Genomic DNA, 27,944 nt, shown 5'->3' on the forward strand with positions numbered 1-27,944 from the left:
CTAACATGGTTTTCTGTTTTCCAGGTCAGCATGGATTCCTGGTTCATTCTTGTTCTGCTTGGCAGTTGTCTGATACGTGTCAGTGCCAACAATGCTACCACAGGTAAACTGTCATTTGATAAGTCTGGTATTTGGAATAGAATTTTGCTTTCACATTTAATGACCCATATTTGAAGACCTAGGTGGTATTAAAGAAAGAAAAAATATTAAAGTATTACTTAAAAGTGATGGTAAAATAAATGTCTTTCGAAATCTGAGTTGTATGCTCAGCATTGTTCTATATACCACATACTACTTTAAATAAATAAAGAGTTTATATTCATTCCTGAAATGTAAAAAAAGAAAATCATTGCTATTTAAGACTCCTATATATTGATTCTGAGGAACTAAGTAAAGAATCCAGTTTCTTCCTCCCTTAGTCCTGTGGAAGTGGTAGGAAGGATCCAGCATTAAATAAAAATGTGTGCGTGTGTGTGTATATCTGGTCTTTGCTTGGTCTCCAAGTGTTTGAGAGTTTATTAGGGCTTGCTGCTTTGTGCCTCATAACTTTTGAGTTATCAATTCTTTGTGTGATGTTTCCTTATTTTTTGGTGTTTGTAGTTTCACCTTCAGTAGGCGTTACAAGGTCTATTAAAGCATCGACAGCAGAATTAGTTAAAGAAGAGACCAAAACTTCAAATCCTACTTCTTCAGTAACTTTTCCTTCCGAGGCACCAACACTCAGCCCAAATCTAACTCTGGGACCCACCCATGTAACCACTGTCAATTCTTCGAACTCTGACAATGGGACCACAAGAACAGCAAGCACCGATTCTGCAGTCACTACACTTTCACCTAATGGAACGTGGCCTCCAGATACCCAGTTCACAGATGCCAGAACAGAACCTTGGGTGGGGAATTCCAGCACTGCAGCAACCACTCCAGAAACTTTCCCTCCTTCAGGTACTAGAAATGGTTTCTGTTCTTTCCTTTGCTCTTTGAGTTTATTCACCCTTTTATTATTTTTGTTTGTGTTTTCTAGCCATGAAATTTTTTGAAATAAGTAAAATCGCCCAAGCAAAGTAATGAAACCTAAATATAGGGAATTCTCAGGAATATCTGGTTAACATAGAGTTAAGAGGAAAGAAGAAAAATTCTGGAGGATATCCTGCTTCGCATGGGATCCTGGTTAGCTTGGGGAGGCTTAATCGTGTTTAAAGGTAGAGAAGAAGGTTGAAAATACAAGAGAAGGAGGGGAGCTAATTGATGATGCAAGAGACTGAAGATGAAAGGATACAGAAGCTGAGTAATAGGATTAGCCTTGAAATGGAAGGGCTCTGTGGAGACCATGGGAGGGAGAATGAGTCTGGATGTCCATAACAATTAGATGTGGAGTGGGAGGCCTGTGGCAGGGGTGGAGTTAGAAAGAGGAGCTCAGGGAAGCAGTTAAGTTGCGGTGCCAGTTTGTTCAGGGCCTCAGCCCAGCCCACTTCTCACCTTAAGTCAATCACTGGTTGAAGTGGAAATGGCTCCTAAGAAAGATTCAGAGACCTGGGTCTGAGACCAGGTTGGGTAGGGCAAATTTCTGACCTCTGAGCCTCAGGGTCCCGATCTGTAAAAGAGGATTAGGGGGTCCCTCAAAGGGCTTTTGTGAGGAGGAAAGGAAATAATTGTTCCCTGGCAGCTATATAACTGTCATTCCTTTTCTAAGCAAAAATCACTGTTCCCTCTTCTGTGGATCTCATTCCCTGGGCTCTTATTTCTTCCCTGTTTGGTGGTGAGACTACCTAGGTGGAATCACATCTCGCTCATGGGGGGCTTTCAGAAAGTATTTGCTGAGTTGAATCTCATTTGGTTACTACAGATGACATCTTTTAGCTAGACCTTACAGCTCCTGCCTGCTTTAATCCTGTATTTTCTACTAGAAAGTCTGTATAGCATTTGCAGGTAAGAGCTGTCTTCTGAGCCATGCTCCTGAGTTTGAATCCAACTCTGCCATACGATAGCCATGTGACCATAGGCAAGTTTATTTAACCTCTGTACCTCAGTTTCTTTATCTGTAAGATAAGAATGAGTGGTAAGATGGTACTTACCTCATAGAGGAGCTATTAGGATTAAACCAGTTAATATGGGTAAAGCATTTACAATGCCACCTGTATGTGGTAAGCAATATTTTTAAGTGTTAGGCATTGTACTAAGAGTTTTATAGAATAATTCTATGAAGTAGGTTCTATTTTATGTCTTACAGGTGAAAGGGTTTTACAGTGATGGAGCTGTAATTTAGGAAATGTTTTTCATAGTACAGGTCATGACCAGTTCATGAAATCAGTTTAGTGGATCACCATGAATGTTTTGTTTGTTTTGTTTTGTTTTTTAATGGATGCACCTATTCCATTTCTATTCTTTTCATGTTAGATGTATTATTTTGTGAAACTTTTGTTTCAGTTATACACAAACACATACCGGGTAACAATGTAAAATGTATTTCTTGCTGTCAGTTATGGCCATTGCTTAGGGAGGAAAGACAGAATTAATTTGTTTGTTTTGTTTTGTTTTTAATGGATGCACCTATTCCATTTCTATTCTTTTCATGTTAGATGTATTATTTTGTGAAACTTTTGTTTCAGTTATACACAAACACATACCGAGTAACAATGTAAAATGTATTTCTTGCTGTCAGTTATGGCCATTGCTTAGGGAGGAAAGACAGAATTAATTTGTACAAGCTGAATTAGCAAATGGAAAGGGTGAGACTGTAACCCAGGCTTGACTGACTTCACAGCCTGTGTTCTCTTCTGTAGTGTCTTTCATTTAACAATTCTGTCAGATGACCATGGATAATTATCTCCTTTTAATAGATGCTAATGTTAAGACTATAGAGTTTAAATGATTTGCCTTAGATCTCAGGGCTGTCAAGTGGCAAGTTAGGCCTATTTCTCACTTTTGTGATCTTTCCACATTGCTGTTAGGGAACTGAGTTTTCCATAATCTGCCGTAGGCCCAAATTATGCCATAGCTAAGAAAGCAGTTATTGTACAGTTAACTCATTCCATGTCTCAGGAGACTGAGGCTACGTTTCACTGTGACTTTTATTCAAAATAAGTAAAACACAGAGAAACCTTTATGGTACATCAGGATGTCACAGTCTGAAACCACACATCTTAGTCATCACCACCCTCTTGCCAATCCTCCCATGTTGCTAAATCATAATTTTTTGTTAAATCAGTATTTAATGTTTTATATTATTATGACTATGTAATATTATTCTCTGCTGAGTTATAGGTATAATGTGATTATTTTTCCTTGTACAGTTTTTTCTGGATTTAAAAATTGGCTTATATTACTGTTTGTCTAGTTTTTTATTTGTCCGTTGCTAACCAGTTCTTCCCACGCTCTCCATAACCTCTCAAGACAGTTTTCCACAAAGTCAGACCTATTAGATAATCTGCTATTTCTTTTTTACCTGGAGATCTTTCTCCTGAGCCCTCCATTGTCTTACTCAAGTCTAGGCTTGTTGATCACTAGGGCTGCTGCCCAGGTGTCAGCCTGGGATTTCCCTTCTCTATCATTCTGGGAATTCCCTTTGCTTCCTGGCTTCTGTATTGTCTTCTTTCTTGGATTACCCAATCATTTGTTGTAATATATCTTAGGGCTGTGTATAGAATTTGAGGAAATATTTTTTTCCCCAGAATTTTTAAAGCATTGCCTAATTTCCAGGCTTGGAAGGTTCTACTGCTATTCTGATTCCTAATTCTTTTTTTTTTTTTTTTTTTGTGAGGAAGATCAGCCCTGCGCTAACATCCGATGCCAATCCGCCTCTTTTTTGCTGAGGAAGATTGGCCCTGGGCTAACATCTGTGCCCATCTTCTACTTTATATGGGATGCCACCACAGCACGGCTTGACAAGTGGTACGGCAGTGCGCGCCCAGGATCCAAGCCCAGGATCAGAACCCGCAAATCCCAGGCCACCAAAGCAGTGCATGCACATTTAACTGCTGCACCACCGGGCTGGCTCCCGATTCCTAATTCTTTATCATCAGTGTCCTGAAATCTCACAGAAATTTTTCTTGATGTGGGTCTTTTTCATTCATTATGTTGATAGGATCTTTGGAGTGTTGGTCTTTCAGTTTTGGAAAATATTCTTGTATTTCTTTGAAAATTTTCTTCCCTCTTCCATTTTCTCTATTCTCTTCATCTTAAACTCCTAATATTTGGATATTGGACATATCCTAATGAATTAATTCTTTAATCTTCTTAATTTTTGTTTCCTATTGACCTTTGATGTTTGAGTTTCTTTTTCTCCTTTTTAAAATAAGCAAGTGCATATATATTCCTTTTTTCTTCCATTTATAACATAAATAATAAATATACTGTGTACATTTCTGCACATTACTTTTTTCAGTTAGCCTGTCATACTTGTTCTTTATTATAGTAAAGAGCTGCTTCATTGTGTGGATATACCTTAATGTATTTATCCAGTTTCCCATATCATTGTACATTAAGGTTGTTTTCAGAGTACTATTACAAACAATTCAATTTGTCATTTCTAGCCTATATGAGAATATTGGTAGAATAAACTGTTTTTAAGTGTGCATTTGTAAATTGATGGATATTGCCAGACCTCCCTCTATTGGGAAATGTATTCTTATAGGCTGTGTGTCAGAGTGCCTGTTTTTCTGTACGCTCCTCAGTGTGGTAAATTATCAAACTTTTGGATCTATGCTAATCTGACAGGTGAAAATTAGCATCTCAGTGTAGCTTTAATTTGCATTTCACTGGGTGAGGTTGAGAATCCTTCCATATTTGGAAGGATAATTTATATTTCTTTTTCTGAGAACTGTCTGTTGATATCCTTCGCCCGTTTTTCTTAGTGGGATGTCAGGTTCTTCTGATCTATTTGTAACGTTAGGGAAATGAGCCCTTTGCTTACCTATGATGAAGTTGCGAATATTTTTTTTCCCAGTCGGTCATCTAGCTTTTTTGCATTGCAGAAGCTATTATTAGAAATTTTTAATTCTTTTAATTAAAAAATTTATCAGTTTAACTAAATGTTTTCTAGGTATTAGATCATATATAGGAAGATTTTCTTTACTCCAATACTGTAAATAAATTTCCTTATGTTTTCTTCTAGACTTTTATGATTTCTTTCTTAGTGCATGCATGTGCACGTGTGTGTGCTTAAATCTTTGATCCGTCTGGAATTCTGATGTAAAGTGTTAAGCTATGGATTTTTTTTTCCCCCAAATAGTTAACTACGTGTCGCAATGCCCTTTAATGAATTATCTGTTGGTGGGTTTTTGTTTGGTTTTGAGGAAGATTGGCCCTGAGCTAACATCTGTTGCCAATCTTCATCCTTTTTCCTTTTTTCTCTCCAAAGCCCCAGTAGATAGTTGTATGTGATAGTTGTACATCCTTCTAGTTGCTCTACGTGGGATGCTGCCTCAGCATGGCTTGATAAGTAGTGTGTAGGTCCACGACCAGGATCCGAACCGGCAAACCCTGGGCCACCAAAGCGGAGCGCACAAACTTAACCACTATGCCACTGGACTGGCCCCAAATTATTTGTTTTTTTCCTCACTGTTTCGAAATGCCGCCTTTATCATATATTGAATTTTGATAGGTTGTTAGGTTCCCATATGTATTTGAGTTCTATTTCTGGGCATTTGTATTTTCTATTAATCTTTTTCTCTGTCCATGTACAGAACCTCACTGTTTTAATAATTGCAACAAAATATTTAATATCTGACAAGGTGAGTCATCCCCTGTTAAAGATTTTTTTTATTTATTTTATTTTTTCCCCCCAAAGCCCCAGTAGATAGTTGTATGTCATAGCTGCACATCCTTCTAGTTGCTGTATGTGGGACTCGGCCTCAGGATGGACGGAGAAGTGGTGCCTCGATGCGCACCCGGGATCCGAACCCGGGCCACCAGCCCCCTGTTAAATCTTATTTTTCAGAATTTTTCTAGCAACTCTTGATGTTTTTTATGAACGTTAGAATCAACTTGTATAGCAGGAAAAAAGTTTTTATTGATCATGTTAAATTGATAGATTAAATGGACAGCTGACATCTTTAAGTCTTTTTCTATCCAAGAATGTAGTGTATTCTTTTTGCTGAAGTCTTATTTTGTGTTTCTTGGAAGTGGTTTAGAGTTTTTGCCACTGATGTTGCACACGTTTTGTTCAGCTTATTTCTAGATATTTCAGAGGGTTTTCTTTGTGTTTTGTTGTTTTGTTTTTGTTGGTATAAATGGTGTATTTTCTTCCATTATATCTTCTAACTGGCTGCTGTTGGGATATGAAGGCTATTGGTTTTTTTTTTTTTTTTTTTTGAGATATAATTGACATACAACATTGTTTTAGTTTTAGGTGTACAATATGAGGCTACTGATTTTTGTATGTATATTTTATTTATTTTTTTTTAAATTTTTTTGTTTATTGCAGTAACATTGGTTTATAACGTTGTATAAATTTCAGGTGTACATCATTATACTTCTATTTCTGCATAGATTACATCATGTTCTCGTGTTCACCACCCAAATACTAATTATAATCCATCACCACACACATGTGCCTAATTATCCCTTTTGCCCTCCTCCCTCCCCACTTCCCCTCTGGTAACCACCAATCCAATCTCTGTCTCTATGTGTTTGTTTGTTGTTGTTATTATCTACTACTTAATGAGTGAGATCATATGGTATTTGACCTTCTCCCTCTGACTTATTTTGCATAGCATAATACCCTCAATGTCCATCCGTGTTGTCACGAGTGGCTGGATTTCATCGTTTCTTATGGCTGAGTAGTATTCCATTGTGTATATATACCACATCTTCTTCATCCATTCGTCCCTTGATGGGCACTTAGGTTGCTTCCAAGTCTTGGCTATTGTGAATAACACTGCAGTAAACACAGGGATGCACGTATCTTTACGTGTTGGTGTTTTCACTTTCTTTGGATAAATACCCAGCAGTGGAATAGCTGGATCATATGGTAGTTCTATCCTTAATTTTGTATGTATATTTTATACTGGTCATCTTAATCAATTTCCTCAGTGTTTGACATAATTTTCTTCAGTTATCATAAATCTTCATATCATGTCACCTACAAATATCTCCTCCAAAGTTTTAGATCTCTTTCTTCTGGTTAAATGAATTGGTCATTACCTCCAGAACAAAGTTAGGAAGCAGTGGTAAAAACAGACAGCCTTAGCCTGTCTTATACCTGACTAAGGAGGATGCTCTCAGTGATTTTGCATTAAACATAATACTGACTCTTGGGTTGAGAGAACCATATTTATCATATGCAGGATTTATCAATTTATTCCTGTTTTAAAGAGCATTTATGTCAAGAATGGGTGTTAAATTTTGCCAGTTGCCTGTTCAGCATCAGTGAGCAAGATCTGTATGATTTTTTTCTCTTTTTATCATATGCTGTAGTGAATCATCTTAATAGATTTCCTAATTTTGAACTATTTACATTCCTGCAAAAACAACTCTATTTGGCCATGTTGTATTTTTCTTGAATGAACTGTTGCAATTTGTGTGATATTATTTTATTTGGGATTTTTCCATTGGTTTTTGTAAGTTATTTCTAAAGGAGATTGGTCTGTGTTTCCTTTTTATGTGTGCTATTTTTTGATAAGTTTTAGTTGTTAGTTATTTGTTTTGCTTCATGGAAAGAATTGAAGTTTACCTGGAAAACTATGCATTTTAGTCATGTTTTCAAAATTATTTGAATGGATTTGAAGAGTCATATTTTAGGATTAATTTCCTACATAGCTATGAATAATTCCTATTTTATATGTTTGTGTCCTTTATCTTGTTTAGGTTGGCTAACCATTTATCTATTTCATGGTTTGTTGCTTTTTTCTCCAAAGAACTTACTATGGTATATTAATTAGTTCTGTCATTTTTCAGTTTTTATTTCATTAATGTCTTTTTTATTCTTATTCTTTCTTTTTGCTTTTCTTAGATTTATTTTGTGCTTTTTCTGTCTTCCTGAATTGAGTACTGAATTTTTGATAAGCACAGCTTTAGCCATATCCCATAAGTGTTCCTGTAGATAGTTGTTTTAGTTAGGGTGCATTCGAAGCTTCTCTGACAAAGAAACACCAAAATTCAGTGACCTAAGTAAGACAAAAGTGTCTTTCTCTCCCCTGTCACATCCAGAGGTAGACAGAGGGCTCATCAGAAACCAAGTTCCTTTTTTTCTTGTGGCCTGTCCTGACAAAATTGCTCTTGTCTGCTTGATCAGAGATGGCTCTCATCATTGGGTTCTGCTTCCAGCCCCTGGGAAGGAGAACAGAGGAAATGGGGACAAACAATTTCTCTCCAAAGGATGTGACCCAGAAGTTACCCTCATCACTTGTGCTCACATCTCATTGGCTGGAATTCTTCATATGACTACACCTAGCACAAAGGAGTCTCAGAAATGTAGTCTCTAGCTGGACACCTTTGTTGCTCAGATAAAAAAAAAAAGCAGATTCTGTACCAAGCACAAGAAGAGAAAGAGACTTATATTGGGGGAGAGAGTTGCTGGAGAACAGTTGGTGGATTCTACCACAAGTGTGATTTTATTGTTATTTTTTAGGTATTTTGCAATTTGGTTTTGGTTTTAATTTTCAAGTGTTTTCTTACTTTGTTAATTTCTAATTTTATTGCATCATGATAAAAGAATATTATCTGTACTATTTCTACTATGGGTAGTTTATAAGCCTTACTATGGGGATATTCCACAAGCCTTTGAAAAGGTTTTCTCTATTAGTATATAGTTTGGTCTATATCAATTAGATTTTATTACCTATTATCATTTAGGTCTTTTATATCCTTAACTTAATTTTGCCCTATTGCATTTTAATGGCCTGAAAGACATAAAGACCTCTTAATACCATTGTGATTATATTTCTCTTTGCATTCTTATACTTTTTATGAATATTAATGCTGCATTGTTATACTCAGGGAGAAGGAAAAACCACTGATTGAAGTTTAGTGAATCTGGGCAATGTTGTTTCCCAGTTGTTGGAGGGTGCCTCATTCTAGCTCCAACTTATACAAAGGGAAAGTGTCTATATTCCTATAGCTTCTTTTGTCTTACCGTAGATTGAATAGACTGTTTTTCTTCCATCTGAGTGAATGTTTTTATTTTTCACTTATTACACAGGTAATTCTGACTCGAAGGACAGAAGAGGTGAGCCACTCACCTTATGTCTGTTGTCCCTTTTACAGTGTACAATATTTGTTGTGTTTCCTCTGCTCACCGTCTATGGTAACTTTGCATCTGTGGCTATTATGTGTTTACTTTCTTTTGAGTTGTTTCCATAATAACCTCATAGAGAAGAGTAACAGAAATAAGTATTCATTATGTTTTTAAATGTATATTAAGTATTCTAATAGCTATGATGTATTTTAACAAGTAATAAAACAGCTGTATCTTACTTTATCATGTCACCTTGTTAATATTACCCTTTGGTGATATTAGGCCATAGTTTTTATGTCGTAGTTAATTTCTAATTTCTAGGCCATAGTTACCTTTAAACATCCTAGCTTTGTGTTGTTTTTTCCCCTAGTCTATAAAATGTCAACCCTTTGTCACTTCATGTGGATTTTATGGATTTTCAGCTCTCTAGTGTAAAGTCCTTATGGCTGGAGATGCTATGTCTGGTCTAAGGAGGATTGCCGTATCCCTGGTTACCACAGAACAGAGTACATGGGTGCTCATGTATAGAAGTGGCACATTTTGCTGAGGACAACAGTAAGGCTGCCATCAAAGAGTGTAAGAGAAAGAGATCATCTAACAGTATAAGAAATGACCATTGCATTTGAGTTTGGAAAATGTTAATCTGTGAAGCAATTTTTCTCATCATGATTTCCTATTTTATCAAATCAGACTTTTGGAGATTTTTTTTTCTGATTCCCTGCATAATTAAGTAATGGAACATTTGAAGGCTTATGAGGTCCAACTAAGTAGGGAGCATTTGAATCAGAAAAGTAGAAAAAGTAGTACGTTGTCCATCTGCCACTGCATTTGGTAAGGAACAGTGAGGTGTTATCATACTGTGTACAGATTTCCCTCGATTTTCCAGCTTTCACTTTCCTAAACTCAGGAATGAAATTCGATTAGTGTGTTTGTGCTGTTCACATTCGCTTACCATATTCTCACTATCAAATGTAGAACTTAATAGATTTATGTTGCAGTAGATACTTACGTTTGCTCCCTAAAACTGCTCTTTTAACCAGTTTTACAAAAAAGTCGAAAGTCAAAGTGGTAGGCTTCAAAATTAAACATAAGATCTGTGATTCCTTCCTTTATGTAGTGTGTATTTTCTTAATAAGCCTTTTTCTTGCCCTAGATAGTACCCTTCTTTTACCTTTCTAACTAACATGGATTTGAGTAATTTCAATATTGTAATTAAAAAGAAATGTTATCTGATATAACCTTAGTTATCTAGATTATTGCTAATTGTAACATACTAATATAATAAGTCTTCTTTTTAAGTTAAAAAATAATTTTGGGGGCCGGCCTGGAGGCATAGTGGTTAAGTTCACATGCTCCACTTCGGCAGCCCAGGGTTCTCGAATTCAGATCCTGGGCGTGGACCTACACACCACTCATCAAGCCATGCCGTGGTGGCATCCCATATACAAAGTAGAGGAAGATCGGCACAGATGTTAGCTCAGGGACAATCTTCCTTAAGCAAAAAAAAAAAAGAGGAAGATTGGCAACAGATGTCAGCTTAGGGCCAATCTTCCTCATCAAAAATAAAAATAATAATAATAATAATTTTGTAGAATTGCTTTTAACCAAACAGGAAAATGAAAAGGCATACATGTTCTCAGCAAGTGTCTAAAAGCCCCATGTGTAATGACGATTTTACCAGGGCAAGTCTTCAGAAGTATTGCTATAAATTTTGATATCACATTCTAATTTTAAAACCAAATAAATGCTTTTTGAGAAATGAGGTAATTATTTTGAAATATGTCTTTGCATTATAATGGGTTTGCTAAGCAAATTATGTCTTATGCAAATGAATTAAGGATTATAGGTTTTTATGTACTGGCCTTAGGGATGCTTTTGAACAGCAATGGCTGGTGTTTTAGTTGTCAAAGCAAAAAGGAATAAAAAGAGGAAGGGAGGCAGGCAACTTTGCTTCCTTTCTTTTGAAGTCCAAGAAACTGGTTATTTTCTTATGTGTATTATTTTTTAAGTGTATTCCAAGTTATTTTGTTAGAACCAGCTTTTTTTCTAATTGTAGTGAAATATACATAATATGAAATTTACTGTTTTAACTGTACGATTCAGTGACATTAAGTACATTCACATTGTGGTGCAACCTTCACCACCATCTATCTCCAGAACTCTTTTATCATCCCAAATTAAACTCTGTAACCCATTAAACAGTAACTCCTCATTTCTCCTTCCCCCAGACCCTGGTAACCACTATTCTACTTTCTGTCTTTATAAATTTGTCTGTTGTAGGTACCTCATTTAAGTGGAATCATACAATATTTGCCCTTTTATAAGCAGCTTTTCTTTTAAAGCATTTTTTCTGGTGTTAATTTGGATGATTTGTGTAGTATATAGTAATGCATTAAGTACAGTTCTGGCATTATCTGCCAAGTACCTCTTCATCATGAAGTCGATGGTCATGAGTATACTATCCAGTTGTTATTTAGTCTTCACTAGTTTTAAATCTCAGTTTTATTAGTTTTGTCCTGGGGGAAACAGACTGAGACAGAGATGAACATGCAGCAAGTTTGTTGGGGATACCTTCTCCCTACAGTACCTGTGAGGCAGTGAATGCAGTACTGTTGGGTAAAGGGAGGTAATGAGATGCCATGTGGTCAGAGCAAAGGCAGCAAAGGCCTCAGCCAATCCCACAGGAAGCTCTGGAGCTGGAATGGTGGGGGTGGGTTGGGGTGGCGGGAGGTTTCCACTGGGCTAGGTTATTCTCTTAGGCCAAGGGCAGTTTCTGAGGAAGGACTTGACTGAGAGCTATAAGCCAGTAACCCTCCCAGCAGCTGGGGGAATGGGTTCTTTGGTCCTGAAGAGGAATCTGTAACTTCTAATACCATTCCCATGAAGTTTGAGCAAGATAGTGATGCATGGGCCGGCTCCGTGGCTTAGCGGTTAAGTGCGCGCGCTCTGATGTTGGCGGCCCGGGTTCGGATCCCGGGAGTGCCCCTCGGCACCACTTCTCCGTCCAACGCAAGGCCGCGTCCCACGTACAGCAACTAGAAGGATGTGAACCTATGACATACAACTATCTACTGGGGCTTTGGGGGGAAAAAACTGAATAAATAAAATCTTTAAAAAAAATAAAAAAAAATAAAAAAAAAAAAAGATAGTGATGCATGCTCCTATGCTTTATGCATTCATAAATAGAGATTTTCCCATCTAAGAAAATGCTGTTGAATGATTTTGATATATGTATTAAGGTTGGCGAGTGAGTGGCATAGTGGATTATTTGGAGAGGCAGTGTATGTAGTGGTTAAAAGTGTGGGCCCTGGAGCTAGACCACCTGGGTTTGTGTGTTGACTGTACGACTTACCAGCAGGATGGGCTAGGTGTGTAACTTCCCTGTGCCTCATTTTACCATTTGCAAAATAGGATAGGAACAGAATTTCCTTCATAGGGTTGTGAGGAATGAAGTAACATAAAGTACTTGGCCTGGTGCTGGGTTGGCATGTAGCAGTTGCTCAGCAAGTGTTGGCTATCACGTTGCTCCTCCTACTACCATCACCACGCTGTTACCAATACTGTAAAATGGGAGATTAAGGAGATCAGGAATCTCAGCCGTTCAGTCAGAACTCATGGAAACAAGGGTACTCCCACGCTCCTGGAGGCTGTGTGCAAAGTGGCTCCCAAGACAGCGTCATCTTGTAGCCATACTGCCACAACTGTAGGTACTCCTAATCCTCTGCCCTGTACCTTTTAAATAAGATTCTGCATAAACCCATCTCATCCTACTTTTTAATAGTAGGGTTTTCACATGAAGACCTTATAACTGATACTTGTTAAATAGCAAGAACACAGGATAAAGCTGTTCTAACCATACTTTATTTCAGACATAATCATTTATATAACTTTTCTTAAAAATCTGAAAATAGTATCCTCTTAATATTTGTGAACAAGAAGTTCTTGAGCTACAGAGTTCTAGAACCAGGCGGGATGAGCATTCTACTGAACCCCAGAGGCTCCTTAAAGTTTCTCAGCTCTGAGGTCAGTTCACCTGCTCCTTCAATACTTTGCTAGGGTTGGAGTCTAGAAAGGGGTTGACATTCTTATTTAAAGAGGTATTTTTGGATTATCATAGTAAGTGACATTATTATTGTGAACTCCATTTATGATGACTTTCCCTAAGCACCTTTAATAATGTGTTCATTCAGCACCTGTTAGATGCTAAGGATTCCAGAAAGAAAAAAAAATGTTTCTTGTGTGATGGAAGGAACACGTGAATACCAAGAATCAGAGTCCACTCAGCTACTTGCTGTTGGATATACCACACAAAGTACTGTGAGAGAGCTTAAAAGACTAGTGCCTGGGGATTGGGAAGGAGGCATGGAGGTGAGCTTTCGGCAGTTTAAATTAGTATAATAACTGAGAAAAATAAGGACACACCAGAGAAGGTAAAAGCAAGGAGACATGAAAGAGCAAGTCATGCATTTGAGGAACTGTGCACAGTTGACATGCATGAGGTCAGCAGGGGCTGGAGGTAGCCTCAGCAGAATGGGCTTGGTGGTGCATTGGGCTCAGGAATCAGGGCGTCTCCTGGTGATGCTAAGGAAGGAAGTGACATAGTCAGATTTTTGTTTTAGAAAGATAACTCCAGAGGCCTTAGGGAAGATAGACTTGCAATAGAAAGTAAAGTTTGTGAATGATAATTTGAGCAATAGAAAGTAAAGTTTGTGAATGATAATTTGGTTGTAGACAACAGTGATTGGGCTCAGCCCAATGGTTTGGGCTCTTGAGGCAACCTGATGACTTTTGCTGTTTTTAGAGCCAACAGGAAGCGCTTAAAATAACATTCCAACTCTGCCTTTGAGAGTTGATATATACTTCTACCAAAAAGTGTGGAGGCAAGACAAATAAATAGGCCTTCGGAATTAAGGCTAGTGGAGTATGGCTTTTACTTCACTGATTATTTTTGTAGTTGACCAAGATGTGTCTAAGTCCTTAGGTCACTCACCTGTCTACATGTGAGCCCTTAGAATAATATGACCCTTTGTTTTCTTGGAAAGGGGATATGGCAAATAGACATCTGTTGTCCCAGAACACCATTTAAGTATTTTTGAAATGCTGCCCCTGATCTGAATCTAGGAAGTGAAATTTTGTTAGAATGGATAGGGGGGAGAGGTGGGAATGGACCAGTGTGCGTGCCTTGCCTGCACCAGCTTGCATCATGCAAGGCCACCTCTCCACATGACCCAGATCAGGACAAGCCTGAGCACGATGAGACGACAAGTCTGCCCAGTTTGGGAGGAACCCTAGGAGGATGACTTGATCCTGAGCCTATCCCCAAGTCTGAGATTTGGTACAGAGAGCTGTAAGTTCTCTCCTATTTTCTTAATAGATCTGAGTCTCCTTCCTTCACAGAGGCCTGAGGACATCTTTACTGTCGGTATTGTCTTACCGACAATACCGGTATCAGAAACATGGATATAATTCAGATGTCAAGAGGTAAAATCTGGCTTTTATGATAGAGGACTATTCTGGCCTAAGAGCTTGGAAGAGTTAAAGTTTTGTTGGTCCTGTAGTTTATGAAGAGTCTGGAGAATAGTGTAACTTTGTCTTCTTGCTTTAGATTGGCAGCTATGTAATATGGGCAAGTTAATCTCTCTGCTCAGTGTCCTCGTCCATAAAATAGGGTTAATAACAGTATCTGTCTTAAGATTGTTAGGATAATTGAATGATATAATATGTGTATGGTGCTTTGCTCTATGCCTGCAACATAAGTGCTTAAATATTAACTATAATAATAATTTTTATTAATTTCTAAGGTTTCTGTCTAGCTGACACTCTTGTCATATTGCTTGTAGTCGTCAACTCTACTACTAGTGGTCATAAGCAATACTGCACTCTTTGTGCCTTCAGGTACTCATTCCATCCATTCATTCAGGACTTTTTCTGACCACCCCATCTTACATCACAGAACACCTCCCCCCATTCCCTCTTTTATCCTGCCTTATTTTTCTTCATAGCACTTATCACTTACCTATATCTCATATATTCCTTTACTTATCTGTTGTCCTGTCTCCTCCACTAGAATATAAGCTTCATAAGAGCAAGGAATTTTGATTTGTTCATTACTGTATCCTCAGGACCTGCCTGGCACAAGCAGTCACTCAATATATATTTATTGAATGAAAGAATAAATATTGAACACAGATGTCTGGAGGTGATCCTAAATCTATGCCCTCAAGAAGTTTATAATTTAGCGGACATATAATCAGTGACCATAATTCAATGTGATAAGGTTTGTAGCAGAGTAGGTACGTAGTGTTATGGAAGTACTAGGAAGGAATAATTACCAAAAAAGGTGATATTTGAGCTAGAATTGTGTAATGGGAGAGGTGGTAATAACATTCTAGATTGGGGGTCGGCAAATTTTTCTATCGGATAATAAATAATTTTGGTTTTGCGACCATAATACCTCTGTCACATCTATTCAGCTCTACCTTTGTAGTGCAAAAGCAGCCATAGACAGTCTGTAAATGAATGAACGTGGCTGAGCTCCAGTAAAATTTTATTAACAAAAACAGGCAGTGGGCTACATTTGTGCTGTAGTTTTCACTGTTCTAGACAAGGCGACCTGCCTGAGCCTAGGAAGCTGGACTGAGGTTCTCTGCTAGTATGTGAGCTTCTGGATGCATTCTAAAGGCCAAATCATTTTCCTTAATATCGGGCATTTTGCAAATGTTGCTTCTTTTACATCTTCCATTAACTATAAAGAGGTGGAGAGTGATGATATATTTGCATTTCATAAAGCGTTCCATAAGGGTTCTAAGAGATTATCACACCACTGCTAAGTAAGATAGTAGAGATTTGAACTCCCAGGTCTGTCTGGCCCTAAGGCCTCATGCTCTGGAAATGGCTTTCTTTTGACCTCATGCTGAAATGAAAATCTAACTAGATAAATGATGCTAGGTTCAAAGTCCTTCCTAAGAACTTGATAGACAGTGCACCGTTGACTTCTAGCAATGGTATTTTTAGATGAGCAATCATATGAGAATCTGATTTTTGTTTCTCTGTTGGCAAGCTTTTTTCTATTGCTGGAGGTTTTTAGGGATGGCCTGTGGTTGGTTGGTTGATTTCAATCCAAAATTTCAAAGGTTTGTCAGGATGCATCTAGGTAAAGATCTTTTTTCACTATTACTGCTCAAACTTGATGGTCCCTTTTGGCCTGATAACTCAAGGAACTTGCTTGTATAATTTCTTTCCCTCTTTCCTTACCATTTTCTTCTTTGGGAACTCCTATTGAACAGATATTAGTACTCCTAGATCTATCCAGCTTGTCTCTTTTCTTTGCTCTCATAATTTCTTTCTCACTCTTATTGCTCTGTGTTCTGGAAACTCCCAGGATTTGGTCTTGCACGTTACTAATTTGTTTTTCAGTTATGTCTCTGTTCTCCTGTCATTCTTCCTATTGAGATTGTTTTTCCCCCAATCATGTCTTAGTTTTCTAAGAACTCTTTCTTAATTCTCAGATTGCTCCTTTTTTTCTCCATTTTTTTTATTGTGGTAAAATACGCATAGCAGAATTTACCGTTTTAACCATTTTTAAGTGTACAGTTCATTGGCATTGAGTTTGTTGACATTGTTGTACAACAGTCACCACCGTCTATCTCCATAACTCTTTTTCATCTTGCAAAATTGAAACTCCATAGCCATTAAATAGAAACTCTTCATCCCCCCCTGCCCTTCTCCTACCCCCTGGCAACCACCATTCTACTTTCTGTCTCTATGAATTGTACCACTCTAGGTACCTCATAGAAGTGGAATCATACAGTATTTGTCTTTTGTGACGGGCTTATTCACTTAACATATTGTCATCAAGGTTCATTCATGTTGTAGCATATTGCAGAATTTCCTTTGTTTTTAAGGCGGAAAATATTCCGTTGTACGTGTATACCATATTTTGCTTATTTATTCATCCATCAATGGACAGTTGGTTGCTTCTATGTTTTAGCTATTGTGACTAATTCTGCTAGGAACATGGGTTTACAAATATCTCTTCAAGACCCTGCTTTCAATTCTTTTGGGCATATACCCAGAAGTGGAATTGCTAAATCATATGGTAGTTCTATTTTTAATTTGTTTTTTTGTGTGTATGAGGAGATCAGCCTTGTGCTGACATCTGCCAATCCTCCTCTTTTCCTTGCTGAGGAAGACTGGCCCTGGGCTAACATCTGTGCCCATCTTACTCCACTTTATATGGGACGCCACCACAGCATGGCTTGCCAAGCAGTGCATCGGTGCGCACCGGGGATCCGAACCGGCGAACCCTGGGCTGCCACAGCGGAATGCGCGCACTTAACCGCTTGCGCCACCGGGTCGGCCCCTCTATTTTTAATTTCTTTATGGAACTGCCATACTGTTTTTTACAGCAGCTGTATCGTTTTACATTACCACCAACAGTGCGCAAGGATTCCGTTTCTCCACATCCTGGCCAACACTTGCTATTTTATTTTTTTGATAGTTGCCATCCTGATAGGTGTGAGATTGCTCTGTCTTTTATAGAGGCTTTTTTTTCAATCGATGCATTGTCCTCTTGCACAAATTACAACATATTTTTGAAGATTTATTCTATTTCTTGTGTTACATCTGTTTCCCAGAACTACCATTGCTGTCCTTGTTATTTGTGAAGGTCACCTGTAAGGCTCTGGTTGAGCTTTGCTCTGGAGCATTGAATGGACTAGAATGTGCTCGCAGTAGGTGTCCCTTGAGGAGGACAAACAGGGACGTATCCTAAACTAGGGGTTCAGCTATGGTTTAGGAAGTTGGGACAGAGTTATTCTCTAAAGAGAGCTGCCTTCCTTTCTCTTTTCTCCCTCTTCATCTCCTGTGGCTGCCTAGAATTATCTCAGGTACCACCCTTGTCCTTTCTCTGTCTTCAGAGCCCACCCAGGAAACCCTCTGTGGACCTAGTATACCTAGCAATCATGTGCAACGTATAGACCCTCTCTGGATGCCAATTCTGACCCAACCAAAAAAAGCATTTATGAGACAATCAGGGATATTTAAACAGTAACTTAATATTAGATTATACTGAGGAATTGGTGTTGCTTTTTATATAGGATAACTGTATTGTGATTATTTTAAGAATCCTCCTCTCAATGATACATACTGAAGTGACTGCAGTTGAAATGATATGTCTCAGGGCCGGCTCCGTGGCTTGGCGGTTGGGTGCGCGCGCTCTGATGCTGGCGGCCCGGGTTCGGATCCCGGGCGCGCCCCAAGGCACCACTTCTCCGTCCAACCCGAGGCCGGGTCCCACGTACAGCAACTGGAAGGATGTGAACCTACGACATACGGCTATCTACTGGGGCTTTGGGGGGAAAAAATGAATAAATAAAATCTTTAAAAAAAAAAAAAAAAAAGAAATGATATGTCTCAGATTGGCTTTAAAATAATCCACTGAGGGCCAGTCCCATAGCTTAGTGGTTAAGTGCTTGCGCTCTACTGCTGGCGGCCCGGGTTCGGATCCCGGGCGCGCACCGACGCACCACTTCTCCGGCCATGCTGAGGCCGTGTCCCACATACAGCAACTAGAAGGATGTGCAGCTATGACGTGCAACTATCTACTGGGGCTTTGGTGGAAAAATAAATAAATTAATTAATTAAATAAAATAATCCACTGGGGTGGGGTATAGACCAGTAGTTCTCAGCTCGGGGCGATTTTCCCCCCAGAGGACATTTGGCAATGTCTGGGGATGATTTTGGTCATCACAGTTGGGGGTTTGCTACTGTCATCTAGTAGTTAGAGGCCAGGGATGTTGTTAAACATCCTACAGTGCACACGACAGCTCCCCACAACAAAGAATTATCTAGCCCAAAATGTCATTAGTGCCAGGTTGAAAAACCCTGGTATAGATGAAAAAACTGGTATATAATGATAATGTTGAAGTGAAGTGATAAGTACATAGGGGTTTATTGTAGTGTTCTTTTTTACTCCTGTGTAAGTTTCAAAGTTTTGCATCATGAAAAATTTGATTATGTGTATGCAGCTTCTATTTTTTTAAAAAAAGAAGCCATTGGCACTCTGTGTGACAAACTCCCACTCTGTATAGAGTGCTATCTTCCCAGCTGAGTCTGGATGGGACGTTACAGCTTGTTACACAGCCTGTGGGTTTACTGGCCCTGTGTTGGCAAGCTTTTGGTTAAATACCATCCTGCTACCCCAAGGCCCACTTTCATCCGCAGTCCCGGTTGGCTCTGAGCTTGAATTGTTTCCAGGCCCAGACTGGTAGAACTAGAACTTACCTTTCACCTGGAAGTTCTTTGGCTCTGATTGATCTCTTTAGCAGTCCAGTCCCATCTGCTTTGTCTTCTGCAGATCCCTCAGTTTCTGGTCTACTGATGCTACTCTTTGCTGCCTTCCAGATAGGGTTTTGATTCATTAGTATTTTTATATTGCTTTTGTCATTGCAGTGTACTTTTGGGAAGAAGAGAAAGAAGTAAAATTATGGATTCAGCCCACTGTCTTGAGCCAGGTGTCTCTAATTATCTTCTTTTAATGCCTGATATACAGCATTTTGACTGGCATTTAACAAAGACATATTTAGTGATGTCATTAATTCTTTTATTCATTCACTCAGTGTAGTCCAGTAATTGTCTAGTGCCAACTATGTGTGAAATTCTGTGCTAGGTTTTAGGTATATGGTGAGAAACAAAGCAGGTATATAATCCTTGCACTTGTGGAATTTATGGTGTAAAGGAGGGACACTTATTTATGAACTACACTCAAATATATAATTACAAAGTGTGAGAGATGTTATCAAGGGAAATAACAGGGGCCAGCCCAGTGGTGCAGTGGTTAAGTGTGCATGCTCCGCTGCGGCGGCCCAGGGTTCGCAGGTTCTGATCTCGGGCACGCACTGGCGCACTGCTTGTCAAGCCGTGCTGTGGCGGCATCCCATGTAAAGTAGAGGAAGATGGGCACAGATGTTAGCCCAGGGCCAGTCTTCCTCGGCAAAAAAAAAGGAGGATTGGCATCAGATGTTAGCTCAGGGCTGATCTTCCTCACACAAAAAAGGGAAATAACAGAGTGCTCTATGAGAATAATAGAGACAATAATAGCTAACATTCACTGAGTGCATAATGTAGCCTAGTTACTGTGCCAAGAACTTTACATGGATGATCCCATTTAATCTTCAGAATAACTAATTTTAGAGATAAGGAAACTAAGACTTAGGATCCTAATTTAGTATTAGAAAGTTAGAGAAGACCTCTCTGGAAGAAGAACACTTAAAATGAGAACCGGATGACTAGGAGTTAACCAGGCAAAGAATGGAAGGAGGCTATGTAAAGCAGAAGGAATGACATGTTCGAAGGACTAAGGACGGAATGAACTCAGCATGAAAGGACGCAACCGGCTGAAGTTTACTGAGCAAGGAAAGTGGCAGGAGATAGAGTAAGCAGGGGCTAAAGTGGGGAGGTTGTTATAGGCCAGGGTAAGGATATTAGATTTCATTCTAAAGCCCTGGAAAACCATCGAAAGGTTTTACATAAGAGAAGAATGTGATCTGATTGGCTTTCTTAGAGGTCTGTGTGGAGAATGGATTGGCAGAGGACAGAGGCTTACTTTGACCCAGATGAGAGAGGATAGAGATTTGGACTACAATGATGGCAACAGAATGGAAAAAAGGCAGACAAATTTGAGGTGTTGGTTCTAGCCCTAAAACATATTACTTGCAGCTGGGTTGGATATAGAAGATAAGCATGAGGAAAAAATCAAGGGGATTTCCACATTTCTTGAGCAACAGAGTAGATGGCAATTCTAGCTACTGAATGGTGAGGGGAAGGTTCTAGACACAGAAAGTCTGCATTGCCTGTGAAATTTAAAGTGGAAGTGGTGTATAGGCTCAGAAGAGAGAGCTCAGAAGACAGGTCTGACCAAGCAATGCAAATATGGGAATTGCTAGCATATCATTTGTGCTTACAGCCATCTGTCTGATCAGATTAACTAGATAGATGTAGAGAAGAGTGCCTGAGGAAATCAGACATTTAGAGACCTGATGTCGAAAGAGGACCAGCTAGCGAGGGAAAATGAGATGGAGCAGCCAAGAGATAGAAACAAAATCAGAAGAGCGGTTTGTTGTGGAAACCAAAAGAAGAAAGTTCTTCAAAGAGGAGGGAGTAGTCAACTGGTTTGAATGCTCATTTTAAGATGAGAGCCACATACCAGGGTGTCTTTGAAAAATGCCATCAAGAAAGAAGCATGGTATAATATCTCCCATCTCTTGCAAAAAAAAAAAACTTTCCACCCCACATCTCCCTCCTGCCGCTACTCCTTTTTTTTTGTATCCCTTTATGGTAAAAGTCTTCACCTCAAATAAGGAGTCAGTATCTCACTCTCTCCTCTTTCCATCTTTATTTCTCTCCATTTAGGCTTTCTCACCAACTACTCAACTGAAACCACTCTTGAAAAGGTCACCAAGAGCTGCCATCTTGTCAAATCCAGTTTCACATCCCTGTCTTCATCCTACTTAATCTGTTGGTAGTATTTGATTGAGTTCATTACTCCCTCCTTGAAAAACTCTGTTCTTGGCTTCCATGATACCATATTCTGCTGGATTACCTTCCACCTCATGACTGCTGCTTATGAGTCAGTTTAGCTAGCTAATCTTTTAAAAGAATGTAAATCCAGTTATATCTCTCCCCTGTTCAAAGCCCTCCAATCACTTAGTGTTTCTCATCACATTCAGAATTAAATCCACACTCATTACCATGGCCTACAAAACTCTTAAGTCTTCTGGCTCTTGCCCACCTCTCCAGCCACATCTTGTACCAAAACTGGCCTTTGTGCTATTTCCTGAACCCACCAAGCTCCTAAGGGCCATTATGCTTGCTATTCTCTGTGCCTAGAAAGCTCTTTGCCAAGATCTTTGCACAGTTCACTTCTTCACATTATTTGGACCTCTACTCAGTATAACCACTTCAGACCTTCCCAGACTAAACCACTGCACCCCACCTCATCTCTCTCTATCCCCTTACCTTTCTTCATAGCTCTTGTCCCTGTCTGAAATTATGTGTTTACTTATTTATGTACAGTGTCCTTCCACTTCTGCCAGAATGTAGGCTCTCTATCACTTGTTTACTTGATCACTTCTCTATTCCCAGTGTCTGGAACAGTGCCTGGCATACAATTGCTGGTCTATATTGTTTGAATGAGTGCTGCTAAAAAGTTGAATCAGATGAGAATGGGCATGTTTCCATTGGATTTGGCAGTATGCCATTCGTTGGTGTCCTTGATGAGCAGTTTAAATGGAGCACTGAGGGTAGAAGTCACAGCAAAATAGATTAAGGAGTACTTGGAGGTGAGGAATTAGATTAAACAACTCTTTTATAAGACAACTGTTGTGAGAAGTTAACTGTGAAGAGACATAGGGCTGTTGGTGGCTGGAGGAGGGTAAATGAGGTCAATAAGACAAGTCTTTGAGGTGACAGTAATAGATGTAATCCTGAACGTTATGTGACAGGATTGACCTTTACATGGGAGGGACATGTCCTCACTTTTAGCAGGATGGAAAATGGTAAAGATAGTGACAAACGCAGCCTGGTTGTGTAGTTTGTGGTGGGGGCGTGAGAGTGGAGGAGGGTGAGTCAGTACCTGGTCAGCTGCCATGAGAAAGGAGGCTAAGTATTGGGTGGAAAGGAAACCAGGCCCTGTGGAATAAAGGGAAGAGCTGCTATATCTCCAAGCCAGATGTTGCTCTAATTGGGGTCCTGGTAAACTGTAGCTGTGGAAAGAGGTAGAAAAGAGTACCCAGCATTTTTGGATACATGGTGCTTAAGGGTCTAATAATGTCTCCTTGCTTTAATCAGGAACAATATTCTGTATGCCAGGAAACCATTTGGGTTTATGATAGAAAAATTGTCCTTAAATTGTCGTTTTTCCTTCCTCTCCCATCTTCCTCTAAGTGGAGCTCATTGAGGCTGAGAGTATGGCCCTGCACACCCAGCTTGCCATCAGGATTGGATGTATTCATGCTTTCAAATATTTTAATGTTTTTTACATGCTAAGCACTGTTTTAGGCTCTATACCAATGAATGAAACAAAGTCTCTGCCTTTAGAGAGCTTTTATTCTAATGCAGGGAGACAGAGAATAAACAAATGTATGATAAATCAGAGATGGCGTGGGCATGTTACCCTGGGTCCTCACCCTACCCTATCTCCCATATCCATCCAGTAGCCCTGAGGTGGCAGAGGGAGATGTTCTCTCTCTTTCTCTCTCTCTCTCTCACTCTGCCCATACTCTGCCATCTACTGAAGCATTGAATCAGCCCTTCTTCCTCATCTGGATGTTTCCTGAGCAGCCAACTTGAGCCCTCCATTGCACACAATGGTAATGACATGTTTTGTTCTCTCAATTTCAGATGAGACGCCAATTATTGCAGTGATGGTGGCCCTGTCCTCTCTGCTAGTGATCGTCTTTATTATCATAGTTCTGTACATGCTAAGGTGAGCATGCTAATGCTTCTGCATTCTCTTGGACTCTATTTCAATACCCCAGGGTCTCAATAAGCCCACACAGTCCAGAAGACAGTAGGATAAGGACAATGAATAAGATAGAGGGGAGTGACTCCCGATAGTGCTAAGATTAAAATTCTACTTAGAAATGGTTTAGAAGCTCTACGTAGTCTTCTTGAAGACCCAGTCCCTCCCCTTTGCTTCCATCTGTCCAAGTCCAGGACAACCTAATAGCCAGGATGGTGGTTTGGAGGTTGAGGGAAGAAGCCACAATCTGTATAATTACTGTAGGTGTTTTAAGATCTTCAGATCTAGCCCTATTGAAGCAACTCCTAAAAGTGCCCCAGTGGAGGTTATGTGCTCAATAAAGGCCGCCTTTATTTCTAGTTGGGGCTTTAACCCCAAACTGCTCTAGGACCCCTGACCTTGGTGTGCTAGACTGGACCGTGTGAGTTACAGGGTTCCCTTTTCTGACTTTCTTTTAAGGTCCTCTAGATATTACTACTCAACAGGAAGCAAAAGCAAGGAAAGGGAACCCAAGGGAGAGAGGAAGGAGGTGCATTTGTTCTCTTCCTGCTGAAGTTACTGCCCTGACTAGTTGGGTTTAATTCTGTCCTTGTCTTTAGCTTAAGCTGCTCTGTGCTCCCTCTGTTCTTCTTCAGGAATAAAGAGAGGGGAACCTTGTGCCCCTCTACAATTTGTCATGAGTCTCCACCATTTTGCAGGAGACTTGTGGCCAGACCTGTGCCCACTTAGTCTGAAGCTCTGGGCTTCTCCTTGGTTGCACTGGGGAAATACTAGGATTTGTGTTTGATATGGATATTCTTGTCTCCCCCCACTGTATTCTACCCCCTCATCCCTTCTCCACCTGGTGTGGCTGTGATCTCCAGTGATCCGGGAACTGGAGCTGCACAGAGGAGCTGTACAAGCCAGAATATACTGTTGGTGTTACCTCTGTTGGATTCTAATGTGCTAAGGGTGAGCAGGAGTGTCCTGAGGCACTCGGTCACCATGGAATGGAGCTGCCTCAGCATGTGCAGGACCTGTCTCTAAAAGAGCCTGTTTATTTAGTAAAGGAGATTTAGAAAGGCTGAACTGATAAGTGGAAATACAAAGCCAATGAATGGTCTCTCCTGACCCCATGCTTAGTTTTTCACTATGAACGTTTTCTCATTAGGTTTAAGAAATACAAGCAAGCTGGGAGCCATTCCAATTCTTTCCGTTTATCCAATGGCCGCACTGAGGATGTGGGTAAGGCACCCCTTAATGACATGGGGAACCTTCATGGAGAAGAAAATCAAGAAATTAGGCTTTTCCCCATCTTAAAAGGAAGGCAAAAAAAGACTTTCAAAGAGAGCAGCCCTAGTTCTTGGAGGCCTGGTCCATGAAATTAGAATCCCCAATTTAGTCTCCAGAGAAGGGCTGGGTCCTCAGGGCACCTGACCAACCTTCCCCCTTGTGCACTGCAGAACCCCAGAGCGTGCCACTTCTGGCCAGGTCCCCAAGCACCAACAGGAAGTATCCACCCCTGCCCGTGGACAAGCTGGAAGAGGAGATTAACCGGAGAATGGCCGATGACAATAAGCTCTTCAGAGAGGAATTCAACGTGAGTTCTTTGCTGAGGCTGTTGTGTCAGCAGGGAGGAAGGCAGACCCAAGGTCAGGCCTTTTGAGTCATGGGATAGAAAACAGGTTTCTAATGGGTTAAGAGGTGAGAAATTTTTACCAAGTTCATCTGACTCCTTTCCTGTGTGATCATGGACAGGAAATGAAAAAAGATTTCCCTCACCTCCCTCATTACCCATCCATCCATCCATCCATCCATCCTTCATCACATCTGTTATTTTGTTTGTTTAATAAATGCTTATCAAGTATCAAATAGGTACTAGGTGCCAGGAATTTGCTGGGGAGCAAAAACAGATCCAGTCCCTACACTTAGGGAACTCACTGTCCAGGAGGGAAACCCCCATAAGTATCTAAGTTCAAAAATAACTATATAAGAGCAAAAATAACTACGTAAGTCCAAACAGCAATATAGGACACGAATGACTGGTGCATAGTTGTAGGAGCCTGTATTAAGAGGTGGCCTTTTAGAGTCTAGAGCAGGGGTCTCAGAGTGTCTTAAGTCAACAATAGGAATAGATGAATATGGAAAATGAGGACCATTACAGACTGCAGAGCACAGGCCTCATCTTGGGTATTTAGATTCGTATTTTTTATAACTCCCTCAAGGAAACAGAACACGTTTGTGAATCTATAGGTTGGTGATCCCAGCCAACTAGTTCTGATTCCGGGTCAGAACTTTCTTGAAGAAGTGATGTTGTAATTGAGACCTAATCATAAGCAAAGGCATTGGGGAAAGGGGAATGGGGAACATTCCAGGCACTGAAAATAACAGGAGCAAACTGTCAATAGTGAGGGTGGGTGAGGGAGGGGCACATGTAAAATTTCAAGAAGGGCTATGTGTGACTGAAGGGTAGAGATTCAAGGGAGAACTAAGAGATAAAACTGTCGAAGAAGACTGGGCCAGACAGTAGACCTTGTAGATTGTCATTAGAGAAGTAGAAAGTCATGGACCAACCAGATTTTTAAAAAATGCCTCTGGCTGCTCTATAGAGAACAACCCATGAGGAGACCAGAATAAATGCAGGAATACAGTTAGGGGCGACAACAATGGTTGAGAACAGAGGTCCTGGTAGATTGACCTAGGGAGAGGGGAATGGATTTGAGGACATAGAGAAACAGTTCCAGAGTTGGCTAACTCATCAACTTGGGCATTGTGAAACTCTGAGTCTCCTTCACACCTTTCCACTCAGCTGTGTGTCAGCCTTATCTCTTAGGCTGGCTCCCCTCATGATGCCAAAATGGCTGCCCCAGTTCTAGGTGTCACATGGAGGTATAGCAAGGTCCAGTGGGAAAAGGATGACTGCTTCTTCCTACGTGTCTCCTTTTATCAGTGAGGAAAACTTTCCCAAAAGCTTCTGGAGATTTCACTTGTCACACGCTCGTTTTTAAACTAGTCATAAGCAAGGGAGAAATAGACTTACTGCAACTGGCTGAGACCAGTCCAGATTATTACTGTGTCATGTAGGGGATAGGTGGAAAACCCCACAGAATAGGAGCTCTAGCAGCAAGGAGGAAAGGAGAAATGGTTGTTGGGTGGATGAGTGGGTCACCAGTGGTATCTGCTTCACCACTGAAGGGCTTGTAGGAGTAGAGAGTGTGATGTCCGATTTGCACTCTGTGAAAATCACTAGCTACCACGTGGAGAATAGATGGGAGGGAGGCAAGAGTTAATGGATTAAATTTGGACCCTTTTTTCTGGCTTTTGGAAAAACAGCACCATTTGTTGCTCATTATTGATTGAGAACACTTACCTCATCCCACAAGATAGCACCCCATCCTCAGCACCATAGCTAGGTCTCCAATAGGCACTCTACTGTTTTGTAATCTGTAGTGCCAACTGCTTCTGAATAATGGGTTGTGTGACCCCATGGCCATACATCTTTTTCTCCAAAATGAGTTCTTTGTTTGGGGGTAATATTCCCTGAGATCCCATGATAGGGCTTTCCAGTAAATCCCTGGGTGAAGGTGGTGTTCCTAGAGACATGGTGGACAAATTCAGATAGATATTGTGGTGAGAGCCAATTGCCACGCTACCGTGGCTGCTGTGTTCCTGGGCTTATTGGGCCAGCACTGGGGTAGTAAGGGAAAAGGCTGACCAACATCTTCTGGGTTCTTAGCCATGAGTGCCGTCTGGTGTGCATACACATGGAGCATAAATATTTCCTATCTTTCTTGTTCCAGTTATCCATTACCCAGTGGTTGGCTTAGATCGTGACCTCCAGTGAGGTAGATAATGTGATATCTTGCTTGAAGTTCTGTTCACTAGAAGGATTTCTCATTTATACTCATTCAGAGCCATCCCTTAAGTAGATTATCCTACAGCAGTCTACTTCCAGAATGGGCTAGTATGTTTAACAGCCATTTGTACACTAGACTGGACTTTTTTCTTCTTCAGTCAACTATTGATATCACTGCGAAATCAGAGATGTGCATTGAGGGAATGGATGTGTGGCAAGCGTTCTGTACACATCACTTGCAGCTGGTGGTGGAATTCTGCGGGACATGTTTAAATTGATGGCTTATTGAATCACATAATACTTCGTTTATCATGGGCAGTTGAAGTCGTTATTGTATATCTCGTGTCCTGTCATCAGGTTTACAGTCTCTTCCAGAGCGCAGTGCTAAGCTAGGAACATGATCTTGATGACAGGAT

The 27,944-nt window shown here is 40.1% G+C and overlaps 1 protein-coding gene across 8 annotated transcripts in view; it reads left to right on the forward strand.

Annotated features, from left to right (window-relative positions):
* The window catches only part of PTPRA (protein tyrosine phosphatase receptor type A), a 164,977-nt gene that overhangs the window by 98,063 nt on the left and 38,970 nt on the right, over positions 1-27,944 (forward strand). For 4 of the 8 annotated variants that reach the window (XM_087445509.1, XM_014790124.2, XM_087445513.1 and 1 more), the window contains 6 exons: positions 25-103; positions 601-942; positions 9,137-9,163; positions 23,573-23,657; positions 24,844-24,917; positions 25,136-25,272. In XM_087445509.1, coding sequence (XP_087301635.1) covers positions 25-103; positions 601-942; positions 9,137-9,163; positions 23,573-23,657; positions 24,844-24,917; positions 25,136-25,272 — 744 coding nt within the window. Of the gene's footprint in view, positions 1-24; positions 104-600; positions 943-9,136; positions 9,164-23,567; positions 23,658-24,843; positions 24,918-25,135; positions 25,273-27,944 lie in introns of those variants that run through there. The other 4 variants (XM_087445512.1, XM_087445514.1, XM_087445515.1 and 1 more) reach the window with 3 other exon arrangements.

The sequence above is a fragment of the Ceratotherium simum genome, chromosome 21 (assembly GCF_057802395.1).
Source record: "Ceratotherium simum simum isolate JZ-2026a chromosome 21, ASM5780239v1, whole genome shotgun sequence".
In the NCBI taxonomy this organism is placed as follows: Eukaryota; Metazoa; Chordata; class Mammalia; order Perissodactyla; family Rhinocerotidae; genus Ceratotherium; species Ceratotherium simum.